General features: G+C 51.2%; 9 protein-coding genes across 9 annotated transcripts; 3 read left to right on the top strand and 6 right to left on the bottom strand.

The window, feature by feature from the left end:
* Window positions 1-93: 93 nt before the first annotated feature.
* TrAtP1_005744 (uncharacterized protein) lies at window positions 94-1,967 on the top strand (the record flags this gene model as incomplete). Its single annotated transcript, XM_066112839.1, has 3 exons — window positions 94-601; window positions 656-1,138; window positions 1,197-1,967. The coding sequence occupies exons 1-3, from the start codon at window positions 326-328 to the stop codon at window positions 1,965-1,967; spliced, it is 1,530 nt and encodes a 509-aa protein (XP_065968925.1). The 5' UTR covers window positions 94-325.
* On the bottom strand, window positions 1,932-3,044 carry TrAtP1_005743 (uncharacterized protein). The gene has a single exon (XM_014089090.2). The coding sequence runs from the start codon at window positions 2,522-2,524 to the stop codon at window positions 2,252-2,254; it is 273 nt and encodes a 90-aa protein (XP_013944565.1). The 5' UTR covers window positions 2,525-3,044; the 3' UTR covers window positions 1,932-2,251.
* Window positions 3,045-3,282: 238 nt separating this feature from the next.
* Window positions 3,283-5,151, top strand: TrAtP1_005742 (mitochondrial 37S ribosomal protein uS5m). The gene is made up of 2 exons (XM_014089091.2): window positions 3,283-4,705; window positions 4,774-5,151. The coding sequence occupies exons 1-2, from the start codon at window positions 3,418-3,420 to the stop codon at window positions 4,992-4,994; spliced, it is 1,509 nt and encodes a 502-aa protein (XP_013944566.1). The 5' UTR covers window positions 3,283-3,417; the 3' UTR covers window positions 4,995-5,151.
* Window positions 5,152-5,843, bottom strand: TrAtP1_005741 (uncharacterized protein). The gene is made up of 2 exons (XM_014089092.2): window positions 5,622-5,843; window positions 5,152-5,534 (listed from the first exon to the last, which is right to left on the bottom strand). Exons 1-2 carry the CDS (start codon window positions 5,727-5,729, stop codon window positions 5,265-5,267), a joined length of 378 nt encoding a protein of 125 aa, XP_013944567.1. The 5' UTR covers window positions 5,730-5,843; the 3' UTR covers window positions 5,152-5,264.
* Window positions 5,844-6,055: 212 nt separating this feature from the next.
* TrAtP1_005740 (uncharacterized protein) lies at window positions 6,056-12,264 on the bottom strand. Its single transcript, XM_014089093.2, has 2 exons — window positions 11,896-12,264; window positions 6,056-11,830 (listed from the first exon to the last, which is right to left on the bottom strand). Exons 1-2 carry the CDS (start codon window positions 11,982-11,984, stop codon window positions 6,355-6,357), a joined length of 5,565 nt encoding a protein of 1,854 aa, XP_013944568.1. The 5' UTR covers window positions 11,985-12,264; the 3' UTR covers window positions 6,056-6,354.
* Window positions 12,265-12,535: 271 nt separating this feature from the next.
* On the bottom strand, window positions 12,536-14,765 carry TrAtP1_005739 (uncharacterized protein). The gene is made up of 7 exons (XM_014089094.2): window positions 14,379-14,765; window positions 14,252-14,289; window positions 14,133-14,174; window positions 13,795-14,042; window positions 13,548-13,725; window positions 13,177-13,431; window positions 12,536-12,985 (listed from the first exon to the last, which is right to left on the bottom strand). Exons 1-7 carry the CDS (start codon window positions 14,446-14,448, stop codon window positions 12,899-12,901), a joined length of 918 nt encoding a protein of 305 aa, XP_013944569.1. The 5' UTR covers window positions 14,449-14,765; the 3' UTR covers window positions 12,536-12,898.
* A 119-nt stretch (window positions 14,766-14,884) lies between these two features.
* Window positions 14,885-17,696, bottom strand: TrAtP1_005738 (uncharacterized protein). The gene is made up of 4 exons (XM_066112838.1): window positions 17,504-17,696; window positions 17,350-17,412; window positions 16,519-17,235; window positions 14,885-16,456 (listed from the first exon to the last, which is right to left on the bottom strand). The coding sequence occupies exons 1-4, from the start codon at window positions 17,510-17,512 to the stop codon at window positions 15,320-15,322; spliced, it is 1,926 nt and encodes a 641-aa protein (XP_065968924.1). The 5' UTR covers window positions 17,513-17,696; the 3' UTR covers window positions 14,885-15,319.
* Window positions 17,697-17,968: 272 nt separating this feature from the next.
* On the bottom strand, window positions 17,969-19,126 carry TrAtP1_005737 (uncharacterized protein). Its single transcript, XM_014089096.2, has 2 exons — window positions 18,263-19,126; window positions 17,969-18,206 (listed from the first exon to the last, which is right to left on the bottom strand). The coding sequence occupies exons 1-2, from the start codon at window positions 19,061-19,063 to the stop codon at window positions 18,084-18,086; spliced, it is 924 nt and encodes a 307-aa protein (XP_013944571.1). The 5' UTR covers window positions 19,064-19,126; the 3' UTR covers window positions 17,969-18,083.
* Window positions 19,127-19,265: 139 nt separating this feature from the next.
* Window positions 19,266-21,094, top strand: TrAtP1_005736 (uncharacterized protein). The gene is made up of 4 exons (XM_014089097.2): window positions 19,266-19,578; window positions 19,633-19,807; window positions 19,871-20,715; window positions 20,787-21,094. Exons 1-4 carry the CDS (start codon window positions 19,324-19,326, stop codon window positions 20,880-20,882), a joined length of 1,371 nt encoding a protein of 456 aa, XP_013944572.1. The 5' UTR covers window positions 19,266-19,323; the 3' UTR covers window positions 20,883-21,094.
* The last annotated feature ends 1,469 nt before the right edge of the window (window positions 21,095-22,563 follow it).

The raw sequence follows: 22,563 nt of genomic DNA, 5'->3' as shown, positions 1-22,563 counted from the left end.
TGTTTACGGTATCTACATATATATATAACCCTATCTTAGTAACCGTGAGGAAGGTGGTGAATTGATTCTCTCCTTCCGCGTGTGCTGCGGAACGTAGCTTCCCTACACTGAATCTGGTGACTAAAGAAAATCTGATGCGCACAAAGGTTTTCTTTGTAGATCCAGATGTCAAAAACTTTCAATAGCATTTCATGCTACTTCCGGTGCAGAGAGCAACATCGCCTATTCTCTTATCCATCTATATTGTCACAATTCGGCGCAGTTTCCCAATTTTCCGGCACATGTGCGTCTATTGCGCCTTCATAACTACAGTGGGCAAGACATTATGCAGCTTGCAAGTGTCAATCTGCCAAAGATCCATCTCTCCGACAATGGGCAGTATCTGGATCTATCGCTTGAAGGCTCATTAAAGCTGCAGTTTCCCGATGGCGTCAAAGTCCCGCAGACAAGCACCGACTTGTTGAAGTTAGTGGCGGAGGAGCGCTTGTGGATTGCGCGAATTGGATCTTGTCATTTCCATGTCATTGTTTCTATCCAGGGCGAATGTGTGACGGCGGGAGATCAGATTGCCGAGCTTACAGAATGGATACAATACTGTGAAGTATGCTGTGAGCTGTGTGATCTCATTTTGTTTTTGACTAACTGATTGTGCTAGGTTTGGGCCAAGGCAGGGATTCGGCTACAAAGTTGCGAAAGAGGCATAGATGAGCCCTTGAGCAAAATGTCATTCTCTATACAGCATCCGGACTTGTCATCTGCTTTGGTGACCCCGAAGGGTGCCTCGACAGCAGAATTCCAGTCTGTGGTTTGCTATGTTGACGTTTCTCCCGCGAAACCGTCATTGAAAAGAAAACGGAACAAAGCCACGGAAGATGCAGGCGATACTTTACTAAATGCTCAGAGGATTTTAGAGTATTTCTCACAACAGACTTATCGAGAGACACGAAAGCCATCTCGTAGCGCCAAGCCTCCAAAGACTGAATCCATGAAGCAGCTCAGGCAATTCTTGGACATTGCACTAGAACTGATGGTGCTCGGATCACGAAAACAGTACAAGGGCATCACTACCAATACCTGCTCGTGGGCTGAGTGTTTGACACAACTGGCGCCTGCTGTGTTCAGTATGCAGTATCTCAAGGTAAGTCCAATTTTCTAGGATAGCTATGCGTAGTAGCTTTGACCTGATAGCCTTGTAGATTATTTATGATCGGGCCTCCCTATTGTCTACCATAGCTACGTCGTTGGCTCGAATGAAGAACGCTGAATCACCAAGCCTTCGATACAAAACTGCCACATTCGCAGGTCGAGTGGTTGACGAAAATTGCGATCGTGGAGATTGTGTTATAAGAGGAATTGAGAAGGGCGCATGGGATGTCTTGTTATCGTCAGTCAGGATACCAACGCGATCACGTCAAGCAAGGCGCGAGGTTGATGTGGCATCATCAATCACAGAAACCCAATCTGAGGCGATATCTTGTGAACCCGGCACCTTGCTATCAGAAATACAAGTGGAAAGAAAAGACTACGGAAACAAACCTCAGATAGGCGAACACTCTCTGGTGGAAAGTTATGACATGAGGGATGCTTTGTTCCAGCCATTCCAGCAAGGCAACTTGACGTTTTTCGGCTCACGACTGTGCAACACGGGAGAGGTGAAGGCAGCCAACCCCAATTTATTGCCGTCTCATGGCGGATATCTCGAGACTGGAGCAAACTGTATTCTGGATGATCCTGCGATGACGCCTATGCGCGAGCTGGAATATCCCATTACACCAGATTCTAGCTCGCCGTATTACGCGATAAATCATGGGATACCTTTGCTGGACGTACAGCCTCTCACAACCTTTAACGACTGGTTATGTTCGGGAGGATTTACTACAGAATATACAGATGCAGGGGCCTCGTGCGAAACGATATTACCGTCCGGATATGATGAAGATGTTTGTTTTTATAAGTCATATGAGTAAACTACAAGTAGTGCTTTGCTTTAACGCTTCGGAATATATCGATTTAAATAGTGAAAGCATCCTCCTTGCGCCCCTTCTCTTGTTAACCATCCAACAGGCATGTCTCTTATTTACATCCCCTATTTAATTGCGGTCATCCCTTCAACGCAACCTGCTTGGTATCTCTTTTAAAATTCGGTAGTCAGAATGACAGATGGACCAGATCAACTGGTAGAATATGGCGGCATAGAATGGATGAGATAGTGAATTTGTTTGGCCTTTTGCTGTGACCATTCCTTTGGCGCTTAGCTGCCACCAGCGGCACGGCGGCCGTTGTCGCTGCTCCCACCTCCTGTGAGTTTGCTGATCAGGCCGCCGCCGGATTTGCCGCCCTTCTTGGGCTGCTTCTTCTGCGAGTCCTTGAAAGTGCCCCAGTGGATGGCATAGAGCACGCCGCCCTGCACCAGGAGGGTGACGATGACGACGAGCAGGACGGTGAAGAGGTAGGGCTGGTCGTTGAGGACGGCGACGGCCTCGTCGGTGGCGCCGATTTTCTTGAACCAGTCGAATTGGCCCATTTTTTGTGTTGTTTGTAAGACAGGATTTGAAAGGCTTGTTCTTGATGTGATTAAGAGGTCGTAAGTTGTCAAGGGCGAAGATGGAGATGGGTCCTGTGTGAGCCAGTCACAGTGGAAACCGTCTATTTAATTAGGTAGTTGGAGCAAGAATAGGGAAAAAAAAAAAAAGAAAGCAAACCACAAAAATGGATGATCTATTACGAGCGGTATGAAGAAAGAAGAGAAAAATAAGAGAAGAAAAAAAACAGCCGTAAGTTGAGAAGGAATTTGGGGGGGGTTTGTTCTGGCGAGTCGTAATAAGTGACAACTTTTGAAACTAGACGGGGGAGCGGCCAAGGCCTCCTGAGACGTTTCACGATGCGGCTACTGGGGGTGGGAAATATTGTAGTATCAGGCCAGGGCGTGACGGGGTGACCTGGAGATTGGGAAATGATTACTGGCTAAAACATTGTAGAAGGCGTTTATGTTTTATGGCTGTAGAGAATCGTACGATTTGAGGATGCGGCACCTACAGCATACTAGTAGGGACATATTGGAGCAGCAGAAGCCCTCTGTACCTGGGCTTGGAGTCCTCTAACAACTTAAAGTGCCGTAGTAGCGCAACTCTGAGGTGCCATGAGCCGCACGTGCACCATCTCGTGATGCGATGTGGCTGGGGCGTGCCCCTCGGTCTGCAGCCACAGTTTTTCTGATTATGTCATCTGTCAAGCCACTTTTTTTTTGGTGCGGTTTCCTCAATTGGGCAAATCGCAGAAAAATCTCAAGGGTCGTTGTGAGTGAGACGATCTCGAACTCGATTTGCAGCGTCCTTGTCGCCCGAAAAACCCTCCCCACGACCCCCCCGAGAGGGAATTGACTCCGCTGCGCCTCGCAATCCGGAGCCTCGTCTGGCCATGAGCGTCGCCCGCCCGGCGCGCAGCCTCCTGGGCAAGTGCGTCGCCTCTGCCCGCACGGCGCAAACCATCGCCGCCATCCCGAGTTGCCAGCACCAGCTTCACACGTCGATACCCCGCGCCTCGAAGCGGCGGTCACGCTTCCGCAATGTCAAGGCCGAGGAGATGGGCCTGCTGAACCCGGAGAAGCTCGCAAAGTACCGCCAGGACAAGTTCCCCGAGTACACCAAGGAGGAGCTGGAGATGCTCAGCCGCAAGTACACGCCCGAGCAGCTCGAGGCCCTCAAGGCCGCCGAGGAGGCAATCGACCCGGAGGACCTCATCTTCCAGGGCCGGCTGCGAGACGATCCCTACAGGCCGCAGTACGTCGAGGACTACACCACGCTGGACCCGCGGTACGACGTCAAGCCGCAGATTGAGGGCACGCCCTGGGAGCCGCAGTGGCTCAACCCCAGCGACTGGGCCGACAAGTACGGGTCCAAGCTGGCCGACTTGACGGACAAGAAGACGAACGAGCAGCTCACAAAGGCCATGGTCCGCGCGCTGCGGCGAGTCAAGGAGAGCAACGGCGCGGAGCTGATAGACCTCACCGAGGAGGAGCTGGTGGACCTGGAGAGGGACCCCGAGCTGCTGAAGAAGTACCTGATCGAGGAGGACGGCGAGGACAAGAAGGCAGACCGTGGCGCCGACGACGCCGCCGCCACCATCACACAAGAGCAGGTCATGAAGCTCGACCAGGCCATCAACGAGGAGTGGAAGAAGGAGCTCAGCAAGATCAGCGACGGCCTCGACTCGGGCGAGATCGAGCCCTCGAATCTCGACCTCATCGAGGACGGCCCCGCGGGCTCCAGCAGGCTGCACTCGGCCGAGGCGCCCGAGCTGGGCAAGGTCCCCGGCGTCGAGGGCCTGTACAAGTCCGCCGCCGACCCCGAGGACGAGGGCATGGACGACGACGGCCGCTACCAGGAGATCAAGCGGCTGACGGGCATGTCGCTGCGGGACATCCAGTCCATCTACCGCAAGGTGCTCGTCACGCGCTGGGTCTCCAACCAGACGCGTCTGGGCAAGGTCCGCAGCACGTCCGTCGTCGCCATTGCAGGCAACGGCAATGGCCGCCTGGGGCTGGGCATTGCCAAATCCACCGAGGCTGGTCTCGCCGCCGAGACGGCGCAGCTGCTGGCGATTCGCAACATGAAGCCCATCAGACGGTATGAGAACCGCACCATTTACGGAAAGTCGACGTCCAAGGTTTCGGGCACAGTTGTCGAGCTGTTTTCCCGCCCTCCAGGTACGTTGCTCTATGAACGAGAGAGAGAGAGAAAAAAAGAGGCTTCATATGCTAACACAACAACACAGGCTTCGGTCTCCGCTGCCCCCACCGCATCTTCGAAATGTGCCGTGCCGCCGGCATCCACGACATCGCCGCCAGCATGCCCCGGTCCAAGAACCCCATGAACTCCGTCAAGGCCGCCTACAGCGCGCTGATGAACCAGGTCGACCCCGAGGCAATTGCCATTGGACGAGGGAAGAAGATGGTTGACGTGCGAAAAGTGTACTATGGAGGAAATGTATATTAGAAGGGGAGAAGAAAGGGGAAGTCGGTTTTTGTCTACTTGTTTGATAAAAAAAAATAGAGACGGGGGAAAAAGTATGAGCGGTGATGTTCACTGCTCAAATGTACAAGTATTATTATCACGCTGGGAAATGAATATATACAACTTTGACAAGAAAACAAAGAATGCTGAAAAGTGAACAAGAACGCATGAATATCAAATTCTCCTTGGCTAAAATCTCATTAACATCGGGTATCATTAAAATCATCATCAGCAATCCATCACCACCACAATTTACTCTTCCATATCTTCATCATCCTCATCCTCATCCTCATCCTCATCCTCACGCTCCTCCTTCTCCTCTTGTCCATCATTTCCACCATCACCTCCTCTATCACCAGCTCCAGCTCCAGCACCCCAATCAATCTCCTGCTGCAGCACAATACTATACACACTCGCCTTCAGCAGCGTAAACGCCAAGCTCGTCTTGCGCTCCAGCTCCCGCAGCCCATCGAGTATCCCGACCGTAGGATTCGACGCCAAATTATCCAGCAGCGTCGCCAGCTATTTTCAACATCTCGTTAGCAAAAAACAGCCAAAAGAAAAAAAAAAGAGAAAAAAAAAAACGTGTCTCTTGACAATGGCACGTACAGTCTTCATATTCGTCGCCAAGCGCTCGTATTCTTCCAGGATTTCCTGCTCCATGGGAGACAGCTCTGGCGGCGAGATGAGGCCGCCACCAGCGTGCGGCTGGTCCATTTTGCAAGGTGGATAATCGCGTATCTCTCTTGATGTGGCTATGAATTACAATTTGGGCTTCTTTCAAGGTGCATGCGGGTTCTTGGACCGTGGCAATTGACGTGATGATGTTGCACAAGTTCAATATGGGTAGAGGAAGCTTAAGCATGTCTGGGATGCGTTGGCGGGCAATAGTTAGTGCTGGACCCCACCATACCTGATAACCGTATCAGCGCATCATCTTCCTCGTCTGACGGATAGCATCCAAGCTCTCCAACCATTTCAGGTATCATACAGATATTCAGCTTCACAATTGAAAACGTCATCCCATTCGGCAAGAAGCATCCCACAAGTGTATGTTATAATATAACGTAACTATCAATTATCGTTCAAAACTACATACAGGTATCAAACAGCGGCTATCATGTCTCCTCATAACTATCCATCTCTGTAAACATCAAGCCAAGAGAATGGGGCAGTAGTGCCAATAGGCAAGAAGGGAATAAGCAAAAAGGGGTAATAGAAAAAAGTAACAAAGAAACCAAGAAACAAAAAAAAAAAAACACAAGCACTGCCTCCCGGCGAATCAATTCGACAAAATCGTAAACCATTGAATTCCTCCCATTACTATACCAATAGTCCTTGTTTACCGAACAACGACAGCAGCATGAGGCTCATCGTCGCCATCAATGCTCTCCTCGTATTCACTTCCAGAATCGTCCTCATATCCCTGGCTGTCGCGTCGAATCTGCGTGCCATCGCTTCCGTCGTGCCTCTCCGCATCGTCATCTTCATCAATCTCTTCTTCGTACTCTGAGCGATCGTCCGCCCCGTCATCAACAGCAGCAGATTCGTGAGTCACGTTGACCAAGTCACCCTCGTCGAGCTCTTCCACCGTCTCTTCAACATTGACATTCTCCTTGTCCTCTGTGCTCAATCCACTCTTCTGCGCCGTGGGTCCCCAGCTGCGCTTGCGATGGCCGTTGACACTAACAGTCGGAGTCTTCACGCTATGACTTCTTGTGATGGGGTTTGCTGCCACGCTGTTTGTCATCTGACTGAGAGACGCAATACGTCGCGTAGTCCCTACTTGTCCCGGCGCCATAGGATTTCTCGCAGAGGAGAAAGCCGTTGCGATGCCTCGCGGAGACGAGGTGCCGTCGTCGCCGGCTGACTTCTTAACTCGCTTGCGGTTCATAGAGTCGGCACCACCCTTGGCTTTCTTGCCAAAGAGGAGCACTCGAGAGTGATCCATGACACCGTTGAAGATTCTTCGTTCCAAACCTTCGGCTCGAACTTCCATCTCGAGGAGCTCCTCCTTGCGTAAGCGTAGTGCCGTCTCGAGGGCAGAGACATCGCCAGTAAGGCGCGTCTTTTGCTTCATCAAGCCTTCTTGCTCGTTCCGTAAAGACAAGACGCTACGCTTCAGCCATTCTTCCTCTTCCTTTAGCTCTTTGACGGACGCATCGGCATGCTTTTGTTCTGTTTTTGCTCTCTCAAGAGCAATATTCGTCTCTTCCAAGAGCTTAGCACGGTTGTCGCGTTCTTCCACAGCGTGCCTAGTCTGCTTGGAAAGAAACTCGGACAATTCTGCAGCATTCTCCACAACTAGCTGGTGAACCTTGTCGAGTGTCTGAAGCTGGACAAAGGCACGCGCTGCATCATCATTGTGCTGCACAATCTTATCCAGCTTCTGGTGGACAACCGCGTCGTCGTACTTCTCCGGCATCATGGCCCTGAAAGCCTGCTCTGTGGGAATCGCTCCCACCACTTTGTCCTGGATTCCTTTGGAGTGCTCATAGTGATCGCCAACGAGGCCAAGGATGCTCTTGACTGCCTCCAAGATCTGAGGTTGGTATTCGCTGACACTGCCTTCGACCTTGCCGACAGCTTCACGGAGTTGGTCGCGCGTCTGTTGGTGATCGACTTTGCCCTCGTTGTGATTCTCTTCTGAGCGAGAGGCTACTTCCTCCACCTTGGTGAAGACAGTCTTGGAAGCCTCTTCCATCTTCTCTAGAGAATCGGTGACGGTGGATCCAAGAGTATCAATCAGCAGCTTGAGTTCATCAGCAACAGCCTTGGTGCCCGACAAAGCCGACTCAGTGACGATTTCGCGTGCTTCGGCAGCTTGCGACTTTTCGTCCATCATGACCCGGAGAGCTTCATTCTTGGCCAGGAGCTCGCTGACCTTGTCATCAATCTTGGTGCGAATATTCTGAGTTACCTCATCGAGCTTCTCGTTGGACTCAATCCTGGATCCCGCAATGGCCTCCTTGGAAATCTCAAATTCGCTCTTCATGACTTCAAGCATGTCTTTGACGTCTCCGCCCACGCTCTCATTCTTTTCGACCTTCTCGCTTATAGATTGCAGTGCCTTGCCGACGCTCTCAGAGCCGTCCATAAGTTTACTTCGAATCTCGGCCTGGAACTCTTCGATAAAGGACTTGACTTCTTGGATGCGCTCATACACGGTATTGATATCAGATTTGCGGTCGACCAGCGCCTTTGACGATGTTTCGTGGTAGTTGTCGAAAGTGTCCTTGGTCGCCTTCATCGTTGCTTCTAGTTTAGCGAGATCCTCTCGAGTAGTGATGGTGGCAAAGTCGGCCACTGCAATCCCGTCAACGAGAGTCTTGATATCCCGTACAACCGTCTCAACAGCCTGAACATCCGACTTTCTGACCTTTTCAGGGCTTAGGGCTTCTCTCTCGGCATGATCTTTGATAGCCTCCAAGCCCTCGCCAAGATCAGTAATGATCGTAGTCAGTTTGGCAAAGTCATCCTTGTGAAATAAGTTGGGAATGTCCTCCAGCTGCCGGTTGACTGATCGGATAGCCTCTCGAGACTCCAAGATGAGCGATTCTAGTGTATCAATGTGTTCTCGTCGCACTGCTTGATCACCATCAATGAGATGGTCTACGCGAGACTTGGTGTTGCGCAGAATATTCTCAATAGCCGCAACATCTTCCTTGGTTGGGTTGCCACCGCTTTTAGTGAAGAAGGACGGAATGCTTTTCATAACATATTCTTCTCCCTCCTTTGGCGTCTCCGAATGGCCTTTGTCTTGCTCCGACCCTTCGCGCGGCTTGGCAGCTTGGACCACGACGGGTGAGCGGGACTTGAGCTCATTAACGCTCCTTTGGACATCGTGAAGCATATTCTCTAGGTGACTCATATTAATCTTGGGAGCCGCTGGGGCGGGGGCCGGGGCCGGGGCCCCGGTAGTAGGTCCCATCTCTTCAATCTTGGCTCGCAGTTGGGTAATCAAAATCTCGAGATTCTTGATATCATTCTGCTTGGCCATATCAGCAGGAATAATCGCCATCTCGTTGCTGTTCTCGTTGTTGATGGTGCGAATGGCGACTGCCTTGTCGTTGCTCGAGTCTCGAATTGTGCCGATATCAGATCGCACGCCATCTAATCCTTCCTTGAGAGCGTCGAGGATCTCATCATTGGCAGTGAGATCCACCGGCTTGTTTGTAATTCTGTCGATGCCAGCTCGAATGTCATTCAGGCCATCATTAAGAGCATCGAGAATTTCACTAGTCTCTGGCCGTGGTCGGAGGATTTCTTGTCGCAGATTACTCAGTCCCTTCCGCAGAGCGTCAAGGAGATCGTCGTTGTGCGTCTGCGGCATCAGGGGAGCGGCCGGAACCATGGACGAATGGACAACATCCCGCAGCCCTTCCAATTCGGTTTGGAGCTGCTCTCGAGAAGTTGCATTGGCCTTTGACACAAGCGCCGACATTTCTTCCTTGAACAAATCCAGAGACTTTAAAAGGTCATCCAAGAATTCTTCCTGGCCAGTGACACCGGTGGCACGGTCAACATAGCTTTCGATGGATGCACGCAGATGCTCAAGGCCGTCTTTCGTAGCGTCCAAAAGATGCTCAGTGTCTCGACCATGGGCCGCCACGTTGTTTTTGGCTTCGTCGGAGACGGCCCTGAACTCCATCTTCATAAAGTCCATCAACTCGTGAAGCTTGGCGCTGATTTCGTCGTTGCTGCGAGTCGGCACAAGCGCATTGCTCTTTCCAAGATCTAGATCATTGAGGCCCTCTTTGACAGCACGAAGCATGTCTTCGCGAGTTAGCTCATTTCCAAGCGCAGATGGAGCCACCGGGAATTCGAATTCCTCCAAGCATTCTCGGACGGCTTCGACAATCTCATCTCTTGACATGGAGGCTGCAGTATCCATCTGAGGAGGCACGTAGTGCTTTAAGCCCTCAACAACCGCCGTCAAAATCTCATCCCTAGTGGCTGCAGGAGGCATTTGGTTTTCGAGGCCTTCTTTGAGACACTCGAGAATTTCGTCTCTCTCCAATCCGATTTGCTGCACTTCAATCTCAGGCTTATAGTTCTCCCATGCTTCGCGCACAGCCTCAAGGACATCATCTCTGCTCAAGTCGGGCATCTCTTTGGATGCGTCAATGTCTTTGAGAGCAGTCCTCAAGGCTGCGTAGACCTCTTGGTAGTCAATGGTAAGTTTCTGCAGAGGAGCGGATGCTTGAGATTGGCGGCGGTGCTCTCTGAGAACCTGACTGAGCTGCTCATTCATCTGCTCAAGGCCCTCGTCAATAACCCGCGTAACTTCATCCTTATTCGTCGAGGATGATGGCTCGAAGTTGCCTCCCGGTTTGCCAGTGACATTCTCCAGCCTCTTGCCGAGCTCACGGCCCATGCCCAAAACTTCTCCGCGCAGTTCTCGAACAAGCGCTTTTACCTCTGCAGTTAGACCACCACTTGCTGCGACGCTGTCTTTGACATTGCGAATGATGTTGAGCACGTCATCATTCAAAATGCCTTGGGAAGTAGCTGGTCTGCGAGAGTCCATGTTGCCGAGCATGCGTGGAGCAATGGCACTGCTATGGCCATGGTGAGCAATGCTGCCTTCATGGTCCAAGCTGAATCTTCGACTAGACTGAGCGACGGGCACCATGGCACTCTCCGTCTGCAGTCGGACAAAGTCCACAAGCTCCTCCACTTTGGCAGCAGTCGCCATGCCTGTGAGCTTGTCCGAGAGCTCGAGGAGATGGCTGAGGAGTGACTCTTGGCCATCCCTGGTGCCCAAACCACGGAGGATCTTTTCCAAAAGAAGAATTGATGTCGCACCCGAATTGTCGCCGCCTACCAAAGACGGTGTGCTCATGGATGCGCGATCAATAGACTCGGCAAAGCTCTTGGGTGAAGGGATTCGAGGCATCTGGTAGGTTCGCCCGCTGTTGGGAGACTGTGGATGGGCCTTGTTATCGATGAAGTAGCCGTTGTACGAATCTCTGGCGATCTTGGCGGTCTGGTCGTTGATATTGCCCAACAAATCTCTGAGGCTCTTTCTGATGTCTTCGTCTCGAGTGTTTGTAGCCTCCTTGAGGCTAAGCAGATCTGTAGCATTGTCTCTGCTACGCCGACTGAGCGCTGCCATCTCCTTTTGCAGGGAACTCGCGATGCTGGTCAGGCTCAGGATCTGAGAAGCCAAAGTATCCATAGTCGCTCCCTTGCCACCAACGCTTGATCCATTGGTGATGTTGGAAAGCGGGTTCTCGACCTCCTTGGTTGGTGATCCACTGGGCATGCTTTGCAAGGCCAGCATGGTTGACGACTGAGGCGGAGTGTTCTCTGAAAGAATGCTTTGCGGCGCCGGCCGACGGACGGTAGGGCGCACAATGGGCGTCAGGCTGCTCGACAGCGATGGTGCCGACATGTTCATCTCCTTGTCGTAGATGCGAGTTTCAAACGAGCTGCTCTCTCTGAGGCCCGGCGGCGTAGACGGTCTGGCAGCTCTCTCTGGCTTCTCATGTGACTTGACCGGCGACGTACTGGGGCTATTGCTAGAGTTGTTCTCCAGCATCAGACTTATGTCTCGCACGGAGCCGGTGTGCATGGACTGCAGTCTACGGTGCGGCCCGCCGACCTTGGCGATGGTCCGGTCAGGCGATGGGTCGTTGAAGCGCTTGGTGGGAGGAGGCACAAGGCCGCTGCTGTTTTCCTTGACCCGCTCAGTAAGCGCAGCATGGGCAGACTGGATGGCGCTCGAAACTGGATACGGCGATGTGCTGGTCCGCGAGGCCTGCTTTGGGGACGCGGGATTGAGCGACGCACGCTCGGAGTCTGCGCTGTCCCACCTGCTACGGGTTAGTTGACGCCAAAACAACATTGTTGGATGCGGTGAAAGCAGGTCGATACGCACATTGGGTTGAAGTGGTCGGAAGACGCAGAATGCTGGTGTCTCAGGTAAGGCTCAGCGCCCAAGGAGCCCTGCCGGTCAGGATAAGGCATGCCTCGTCCCTCGCGTGGAATGCAGCGTGCGGAGGGCGAGAATGCAAGTGACGCCCGCCTGCGGAGGCGATAGAAGACTATTAATTCGGGATTATATATGTATCACGGTGCAGCCTGCTGCAAGGAGAGAGAAAATCAAGGCTTGCACAAAAAAAAAATGTCAAATAAGAGCGGTTGCTGTGTTGGCGCGGCCTCCCAGTCTTGGACGACGAGAAGCTCCGGTCGCGATCCAGCGTGTGTTCATAAAAAGATCGTGATAAAGCTGCGGGTGGTTTGAGTGGACTCGACGCAGCGTTGAGTGGGCGAACGGGCTCATCAAGAAGGCGGCCAGGGGACAGGGGTTATTTGTTTGTTGCGCTAGTGGAGTGTTGCCGGGCAACGATCTGCCGGCGGCATTGTTAACGAAAAACAGCCCTGCAAGCAAGCTTTGCGGCCATGGCTGGAGTTTAACCTGATAAGATCAAATGGCGAATCACATTTTAGCGCAAGGCACATGGTGATGAGCGCCGCGTCAACATCATCACACTTGTCGCGTCCGGGGCGCCTAAGAGGTTTAAGAGAGATATCATTCGCGTGAAGCTTGGTGAAGCTTCTTTTGACGTGTCTTATCCCAGAGCGTACATTGTACATATGTTTGTCCAATCACTGAAGATTTGTCTTCCGGTTCCTTGTTATATCGCTTGATTATATAATTCTACACAGAGCAGAGTCGTTCTATACATGCCCTCCATTCCGGCCGAGGATACCCCAAGCCCAGCGGCACCCTATATATCCTAAGAAACACGCTGCAGATCTATCCTTCTCCCGTTTTGTATAGTCTCTTCCCTTCCACTTTTTACTTGCGTCTTTTTTCGGTGCGTTTATCGCTTATACATGGTACATAATTTTGGTTTTTGGTTTGCGTAATTGGAACTCTATTTGCTGAACATGGTGTCGAAAGCGGGAATCAGAGTCTGGGCGAGCCAGAAAGAAAAGACCAGCTTAGGTCCGGTCATGAGTAGCTGTAAAGCAATCGTATCAGTTTCAGATTCTCGAGAGTGCGCGCATGTCATAAGAAGAGGGTGGAGAGAATGATCGCTTGCTGCTTCTACCCCTACTAGAGCCATCAGGAGACAATGGTATCCTGGTAAGCGATGGCAGAAGCGAAGTCAAGCGAATGCATTACATCAGCCATATTAGATAATCATCTTACCTTAGGAACAAGTCCCTTGAAGAAACTGGAGAAGCCCTCGTTCTTAGCCATGTTGCTCAGGATTCTAAAGCCACTCTCGGGGTTTTCGAAGTTGCGGTTCTGGATTCGGGTCTTGATAACATCGAGGGGAGCCGAGACGAGGAGAGAGGCAGAAGCACCGGCGATGGAAGCAACAAAGTTCTGGAACCAGCTGGCCTTGTTGTAGTCCTCAAGCTGGAAGAGGTACTCCTTGGCGAAGGCAGAACCTCCGAAGAGCTAATAGGGTGAGAATGCATTCGTTAGTAAATCATTGAGAATCTCTACGCCATGCGTTGCTTTTTTTGCAATACAATGGAGTATCAATGCCATTGGGCTAAGAGAGGCGCGCTTACAGCGAAAGAGCCGGGTGCGTTTCGAGCAGCAGTCCATCCCCAACCTCGGTACAGGCCAAAGCCCTCGTCGGCAACAATCTTGAGGACACCACGGCCACGGAAAGCCTCGGGGTTGGTCTGGCGCTTGATCTTGAGGACATCGAGGGGCAGCAGGACGATTTCACCGATTCCAATCAGACTATCGCAAGTTAACCTCGGCTTCAGCTTTCCAGAGTAGAGGTATTCGTCTTCTCATCAATCAACTCACCTGCCAGCAGTAGAGTGCATGATAGCCTTGCCCGTCTTCTTGCCGAAAGCGGCCTCAAAGTCCTTTCCGTAGTGCTTGCCCAGGAAATCGCGCGCAATGGGCTGTCCGCCATACTTGTATATTCTCTGGAGCACCTTGTAGCCGGCGGCGTAGCCCAGACCGGGGAATAGCGAGACAAACTTTCGTGCGAAGGGTGCGGAGGCCTTGTCCTTGAAGATGACTTGGTTCAATTGGCTTGCGTTAGCGACCTGCAAGCATGGTCAGCTTCATACACTTTTTTTTCTCGTCCTGTCGATTAACCCCTCAATTGAAGGATCTCGTGACGAATGTGTCCTTACTTTGCCGTGGTTGCTCATCAATCGCTTCGCGATAGTATCCACCTAATAAAGGCGCAAAAAAAAAAAGTCAGTCATTGGACATTCGATGGCTTTTGCGACTTCTGATCCAGGCGACGTACAGGGTGGAAAAGCGCCAGCTCGGAGATACCAGCGGTACCTAAACAGCCTCAATTAGCATTATGCCGCAGTTTCGCATCGGCTCATGCAAATCAATCCCCTGGAAAGGACGCAGAAAAAATTGCGTACCTGAACCGAGCAGACGAGCCAAGTTTGACTCCTTCTCTCGTCCCACAACTGCCGCTGCCGCTGGTGACATTTTGTGAATAATTTGCGGGAGAAAAGGAAAAGAAAATCAAAATCTATAATACTGGGATTATATAAAAAGAAAAGAAAGAAATCAAGACCTTCCCGTACAACCGCGAAAAGAGATGGGAGGAAGAAAGTCTAGGCGTTGCTGCGGGAAACTTTTTTTTTTTTTTTTCGTCGATATCTTATGACGCTTCCGTGCTTGTCATCTGCTGATAAGGAACCTTGTCCGTTCCGAGCAACTTTTCGCTGCAGTACCACCGATTTTCGGCGGGCACGCGAGAGCCTTCAGCGGGCTTGGAGGGGCTTGAAATGCTTTGAAGCGGCGGGGTAAATGATCCCTGTGTGGTCTGTCGGGGCCTTTTTTTTAATACTGTGCAATCGTGGTAGCCGATAGTAGCTGTAGGTACTACCCTGGAAATTTTCGAATTTGCACCTCACTGTCGAAAGAATTTCTTAGCTGTTAAAGGGGATAGAGAATTGGAGGGAATGAAATCAGATAAGCTGTTAAAACTGTCCGAGCTGTGAATACTTATTATTTCGGTCTTTGATGGCTGGTGGATAGATCCTCATTCGAGCGCTCGGGCTAGTTATAAGACCGAGGTCTCTCAAGGTGTAACATCTCGAGTTTATGCCGCGGCTTTATATGGCGAGTTCGCCAGCAACTTCCCAGCATCTGATGCAAATACAACATTTTGCGATGATATCAAGGCCGAAACTCCTCCCCAGAGAGAAGAAGAAAAACGTTAAACATCTCATCCTGTAGCCAATCTCAATATCAGACAAACACCAGAGACAACTTAGTCCTCTTCTTATGACAATTTAGTGTGCCATAGATACCTAGGTACAATTACATTTTGTTTTATACCGCCAAAGTGCTTCTAATAGTCTCGGAATATCGACACAACCTCATCCAACCTCATCATCTGTCCAAGAAGCTTGTTCTGCTCTTCCAAATGCTTGTTATACTTGTTATAATGCTCTGCCGTCATCACCTCTTCTTCCTTTCCCATAACGTCCTTTCTCTCAACGAAAGATAAAATGTTGCGCTCCCTGTGTCTCTCTACCTGCAGCGTCTGCAAGCAGCGGACCATGGCTTTATATAGGTCGTCCAGTATCTGTGCCTGGCTTCGATCTCTGTCAAAGAACCAGAAGAACAGGGTCCGGTTGGCTACTCGTGTGTTGTCCTTGGGAACTTCCTGTACGTCGACCAAACCAGCCATCTGCATGGCAAGCATCTTCGCTTGCACGTCCGTTTTCTTCATCAGAGATGCAGATGGCAACATCTTTTCGTCCAGTTTACCCTTTTCACGGAGGATACGAGTAAGACGGAGTCCATGCCGCCCAAAGGATTGTTCGATGGAGGCATCCAGCTCAGTGTCTCGAAGACGCCCCATAACCTGATCGAAATCAACCGTCCATTGCCCCCGACCCTGTGTTCCACAGTGGCGCACGAAGCGATGTTTGCTTTCCGACAATAGCAAGAGATGCTGGCGCATCTGGTCTAGGCGGTTGTCCGTAGATGTTGCTGCGTCTTCAAACGTCACCTTTGGTTTACCACCATTCGTCTTGGATACTGATCGAGATTTTCGCGAAAAAGCTCCATTGCGGCTCATGTCATCGGAATCATCGTCGCTGTCAAAAGCGCCGCCTGCTGCGTCATCATCCGAGTCGCCAGCGAACGTATCGCTTCCCGCGGGCGCTGTCAGAATCTTTTCTGCGCTTTGGTAGTCAATCTTGTCTTTCGGGGCTTTTCCAATTCCCGCCGCAACGTTGACTGCCTCATCTAGGTGCTCATACACGTCCATTGTAGTTGCAGCAGCTTGGTGAGTAATCGCCTCTTCTCCGAGGAAAGGATCCGCCCGGCATCTAGATACTTCGGAAGTGAGAAGTCCAAGCAGTGTGCGATACACTTCGCCAGTAACCTCTCCCAGAATATCCTTGGCGAAACTAGCCAGGCGGTGGCTGCGTAATTCAACCAGACATTTTTCGTAGTTGACTCTGACAACCACATTTGGCTTAATTTTTTTTCGTTAGCCTGCGTGTACTGAAATGCGAGAACGAGAGAAAGCATGCTCACATTAAGAGGTGGAATATCATAATCCATCGCTCTGTCATCTTCCCCTGATCCACCCTCGAGCTTTCTTCTCTTTGTGACCGGGCCCCCAAATTGGTCAAGCTGCCTCTTCAAAGCTGTCGGCTGGTCTCTGAATGATCGATATTGCTCCATTATCTGCCTTTGCTGGTCGATCTTGGTTTTTGTTGCCTTCTCGCCCGGAGCTGTCTTGGTGACGTCCGCCTCAATCTCGTGGTAAACATCGTTGGGGTTGCGAAAGGACTGTGGCCTGACCGTCTCGATAATTTCGCAGCGAATCAAGTGACTCAGGACATTGTGAAGCTCAGCTTCGGACCCAATCAAGCCGGAGCTGGGTCCATTCGCACCATGGCCATTCGCATGGCCGTTGGACGCCGGTGCGCGGGACTGGTATGCGTGAGTCAGCTCGGCGATTCTCGCATAGCCCAGCAGCAGCAGGGTCTGGACTAGGTCGCGCTCTGCAGTGCCGTATTGGCTGTCGATCATCTCCAAGATCTTGCCAGATCGAACGAGGTTGTAGCATGCTCCGGGATTGGCTTCGTAGGTGGTGCGTTTGGTAGTGGTATCTGTGTGGTGATATAGCAGATTCTGCTGGTTGAGGACGCCTAGACCATTGCGAATTTGTCGAGGGCCCAGCTGCGTATATAGCCCGAGCTGTGTAATGTTTGATCGGCCTTTGGCGAAGAGCGCGGCAAGAATTCGCTACAACAGCGCCAAGAAAGGGTCAGTCGCTAACATTCGCTGGCCTCCAGCTACCATTTCCTCGAGGAACGCGCTCCATGCAAAGACGCTTCAAAGGATATTAATTTGACATACCGAAGGAAGTTCGCCGTAGAGATCATTGACTAGGAGAGCGCAAAGCTCCGCCGCATGTTTAGTCTGGAAATGTCGCCAAAATTAGCTTCTCTTTTTTTTTCTCCCCCCTTCTCTCCGTTTGCTCGTTCCAGCGCAGAGGGCGAGTGTGACTAACGACGAACATTGCTTGCTCCTAGAGATCCTCTCACTATCTCTAGAGCTGCCACAGGTGCTACCTCGGAGTCATTGACTTGTGCCGCAACAGAGCCGGTTTCCCTGTCCACGGATAGCGACAGGAAGGACGGTGGAAGAAGATGCAGCTGTGGTGGAAGGCGCAAAAAGTGACGGCAAAGAGAAGAGAAGTTGAGTTTACAAACGGCGAGATTCGAATTCGCCAATTTTTTTGCTGGAGCATGGGCGAGCTAAAAGGGAAGGTGGGGCACCTTAGCCTAAAGAACCACCTAGGCTTTTGACGTTTTGGAGCCAAATGCCTGCAGGTACTCGAAAACTCCAGTCGCTGGCGATCTGCGTCATACCGATTTTTGCTCCCGTAGCCTGGCTCACCATTGGGTATTTATGATCTATTAAGCATGTGTTGGACATAATGTAATGCGTCACAAACTACGGGCTGCAATTCTTACTATAGATAATTGAGTTTTATTTGTGACGGGTATCCAACTTTTTTTAACCTTTATTCTTACCTATACATGCTATGCTTTCCTAACGTACAGACCATCCAGAGCCATAATCAGTCTTTATGCCGCCTCGGCTGCCTTCCCCTGCTGCTGCTTCAACTTCTCTTCAAACTTGGCAAACTCCTGTAGAGAAACCTCCTCCTCCTCGTCGAGGATTTGCGTCACCCCCTGTACTTCCTCAATCTATGCGACAAACAGTTAGTGGTGGCATACAAAGAGTTGCGGTTGACGAGACTCACGTAGTGCATCAGCATGCCCTCGATACCATTCTTGAGTGTTACCGTACTTGAATCGCATGTACGGCAAGCTCCGCGCAACTTCAGCATCACTTGACCATCCTCGAAGCCGCGGAATTCGATATCGCCACCATCCTCTTGAATAGCCGGTCGGATTCTGGTTTCCAGCAGCTCTTTAATCATGCCTACTACTTCACTGTCGTTTTCGTTATAAGCCAGGCTGTCTTCTTCCACAGCTGCCTCGCCATGCTCATCACCCTTGCGTTCCACGACGTTGACGATTGTCTCGCCAGAAGTGACAGCCTCGGTTATCAGGGCAAAGATTTCGGGTCGAACATGAGCCCAATTGGCATCTCCGGCCTTGGTTACGGTGATGAAGTCGGCTCCGTAAAAGACAGAAGTAATGCCGTCGATATTCATAAGTTTAGCGGCCAAGGGCGAAGGGTGCGGCGGAGAAATCGTAGATCGTGGGTTCAGGTACTCTATAAACGGAGTGCTCATACTCTCGGGGACGATGCGGTGGTTTGGCAAAAACTTGAGAGCATCCGGGTTGGGTGTGTTTTCAGTCTGGATAAAGATTGTTCGAACGCTGTTACCAGGACCGGAGACGCCTGGCACGAAGCGCTGTGATTTTCTTGCTTGAGGCCGTGATCCGGTGGCAATGGCCGGCAGGCGTACGCTGGTGCTGAGATGCCGCAGAGAGGACCATCTAGGCGCTGCTCTGACTTGGCATCCCTGTAAGGGCCTTGAAACTGCGGTCGCGGCAAATCGCGACGTTATTCTGTGCATGTTTATTGATGCCATGATTTCGTTTTCTCTTTTCCAGATGAAAACAAAGAGAAAAAGAAAAGTTGTCAAACACTGATTACAAACCGATGTCAAGAGGTAGCTTTCGGAGAGGATGCGGCGAGGATATCCGCGGCGCATCACGTGATCGAGCCAAAACTCCCGGCTGCCGAAAATTAGACGGATAGCTGCACGACGAGGCACTTCTTTTTCGGCGAACCACTGCTCCATCACGACGCCTCAAGGACTGCCAATTGACTACGCCAACACCCTCGACAATGATTTCGAGATCGGCTCTCTCGAGAAGTGCGCAGCAGGCCGCCCGCCGGTCAGGCGTTGTGCCTCGCCGAGGCTTTGCTGCCGCCGCTGCAGCCCCCACCGGATCGTACGAGACTGCCGATATCAACGGACTCAAGGTTGCTTCCAAAGACACTCAGGGACCGACCACGACGCTGGCCGTTGTTGCCAAGGCCGGAACTCGTTACCAGCCTCTCCCCGGTCTGACCTTTGGTCTGGAGCAGTATGCTTTCAAGGTACGGGCGGTTCCGTCTGTTGGCGCAGCTTGAGCTAATTTGTATGGCTTCCAGACCACCCAGCGACGATCTGCCCTTCGCATTGCCCGCGAGGCCGAGCTTCTCGGAGGCCAATTGACTGCCTCTCACACCCGTGAGGCCCTCGTCATCGAGGCCAGCTTCTTGCGCGACGATTTACCCTACTTCGCTGAGCTCCTGGCTGAGGTTGTGTCCCAGACCAAGTACACCAGTAAGAGATGGCCGAATCGCGAAAACTTGAAAGAGACTAAAAAAAAAATCTAATTGCTCCCAGCCCACGAATTCCACGAGGAGATTGAACGAATCCTGCCCTACAAGAAGGCTGCCGTCAACGCCGATGTTGCCGGCATTGCTCTGGACAACGCTCACGCCGTTGCCTTCCACTCTGGTCTCGGTGCCGCCTTGAATCCCTCTCCTTCCGCCCCCTTCAACAAGTACGTCAACGAGGAGTACGTTTCCAGCTTCGCCGATGTCGTCTACTCTAAGCCCAACATTGCCGTTGTCGCCGATGGCGCTGGCGCGCAGTCCCTGTCCAAGTGGGTCGACCAGTTCTTCAAGGGCGTTCCTGCTGCCGCTCGCAGCGGACAAACTCTCAAGACTGAGGCTACCAAGTACTTTGGTGGTGAGCAGCGAACCAGCCACGCCTCGGGCAACTCGATCGTGATTGCTTTCCCCGGCTCAGACAGCACTGGCTCCAAGCCCGAGATTGAGGTTCTGGCTACCCTGCTCGGCGCCCAGCCCACCATCAAGTGGGCTCCTGGCTTCAGCCTTCTCTCCAAGGCTACTGCTGGAACCCCTGGCGTCTCCATCGCTTCCACTAACCAGGCTTACTCTGATGCTGGCCTCCTGACTGTCCAGCTGACTGGTGCCGCTGCCTCTGTTCGCAAGGCCGCTGAGGAGACTGTCAAGGCCCTGAAGAACATTGCTGCTGGCACTGTGAGCAAGGAGGACGTGGCCAAGGCCATTGCCAATGCCAAGTTCAACCTGCTGGAGAAGGCTCAGACCCGTGGCTCCAGCGTTCTGCAGGCCGGCTCTGGCCTCGTCAACAACGGCAAGGTTCAGGACCTTGTTGCCCTGACCAAGTCTCTCGATGCTGTTACCGCCGATAAGCTGAAGACTGTAAGTCGCTCTTATGATTCCTGAGGTCTCCTCATGTTGGAATATACTAATATGAATGTGTCACTCTCTAGACTGCCAAGACCCTTCTCGATGGAAAGGCCACAGTCTCTTCCGTTGGCGACTTGTTTGTGCTGCCTTATGCCGAGGAGCTGGGTCTGCGGGTATAGAAAGGGGGTTATTAAGGCGTAAAAAGCTTGTACAACAGTCAGAGTCATCTAGAAGTGGGGAGGTTAAAGTCATGGTATTGCGTGAAAAAGGCCGCTTGTATTAAATCTCCTTTTTTGCTCATTGAAGCGCATCTGTCCATCTTGACCTTGAAGTTGCCGCCCGCCCTATATCTTGATACCGGAAAAAAAGGAGAATAAAAATAATTGAATTGATTTACTGCATGGCATGATGAAACTGCGTGAGACGTATGATTGGCTTGCAGTATGGGGACTACAAGCAGTGAGCAAAGAGATACGAAACATGTCCAAGCAGAAGCACATTCACAAAAGGCCAAATATGGGTTCATGCAATGAATACCTCTTACTTTCTGATATCCGGATATCTTAGTAATCACCAGTGTACAAATATACAAATTCAGCGACCCATCACATCTACATCAAAATCCACATCTAGGTCGACCCAACAGACATTTCCTTTCCGGAAGTATCTAGGTACGCATTACTTCTATGCTTGGTTGCGGAGAAATTGGCTACTAGTGCCTAGCTAATTTTCCCGAAGCTTTTTCCATACCTGATAATCTATTTTTATATTTTGCCCAAGAAATTGGAGCAGTGGGATGTATTGCTATTGTTATACACAAGGTGTAGAAAATTACGAAGCGACCAGTGAACGATTAACCAAGTAACAGCATACTTCAAAGACGAGTGCTGTGCGATTTTCTTTGACAGAGTAAATTATAAATTGAATACTTTGAGCTTATAGCTTTTCAAAAAAGAATGCAAAAACAAGAGTTGGTCTTTCATTTGCATCTGTCTTTGGACCCCCTTGTTAGTCCTGCGTCTATCAGCCTCTAACAACGAGAGTATCAAAGAGGGCAAGGATGCTCAAGTGCGGGCAGGTGGGAGCGCTGTGCAATTTCTTTCTTCTTTCATATCAATGCGGATGTTGTCAAAGCAAAGCTAACAATAGAATAAAGTTTTTGCGAAAAGAAAGGTGTGAGCGAAATAATTGACTGTTGTTCACCTGATTGAGTGATTCCCATTGCAAACGCTTTGAGGCGCCATGGCTGGCGAGCTATGGTGGGTACGGATCCGCCAGGCTGGACTAGTGCGCAGTGCCCTGGAAGGCTTGCTCAGGCTGGGTGGAATACGGAGGGAGAGAATCTTGCATGATACCTATCTTGCTGTGGATGGTCTATATTTGCTGGATTTGGGTTGAATCAGCGAAGGATGCGTAATTCAGAAATGTTGAAACATATCTGTCCCGCCCCCGTCGCGTGATCACCGCTGTTTGCAGTTCTGCAGCTCTCGGTGCAGTGTGACATTGACCAATGGATCATGTAGGTAATCTTATAGCGTATGCGCTGTCTCTCCCGTATAGCCACAATGGCCGGAGCCGACATCTTCCACAGCTCCATCTACATCCCGTTTCAAATAATGTCGAACTAGATGAGTAGAAAGAGGGAGATAAAGGAAATCTCAATGCGCGCACAAACAACTCTGAAAGCCGTCGTGCCGAAATAGAGACCGCCGGCTAGCTGCATGATTTTCGCGGTATGACGCTCTTGGAGTTCCAGAAAGTTCGCCTGTCCGATCGTTTCCTCGGGCCGTGGCTACTAGCACCGAAGGCTATAAGAGCAGATGATAGGGGCTGTATTAACGATAGGCAGGTACAAACTAC

Source organism: Trichoderma atroviride, chromosome 3 (genome assembly GCF_020647795.1).
Source record: "Trichoderma atroviride chromosome 3, complete sequence".
Lineage (NCBI taxonomy): Eukaryota > Fungi > Ascomycota > Sordariomycetes > Hypocreales > Hypocreaceae > Trichoderma > Trichoderma atroviride.
Note: the sequence above shows the minus strand (reverse complement) of the source record. Positions and strands in the feature narration are given on the sequence as shown.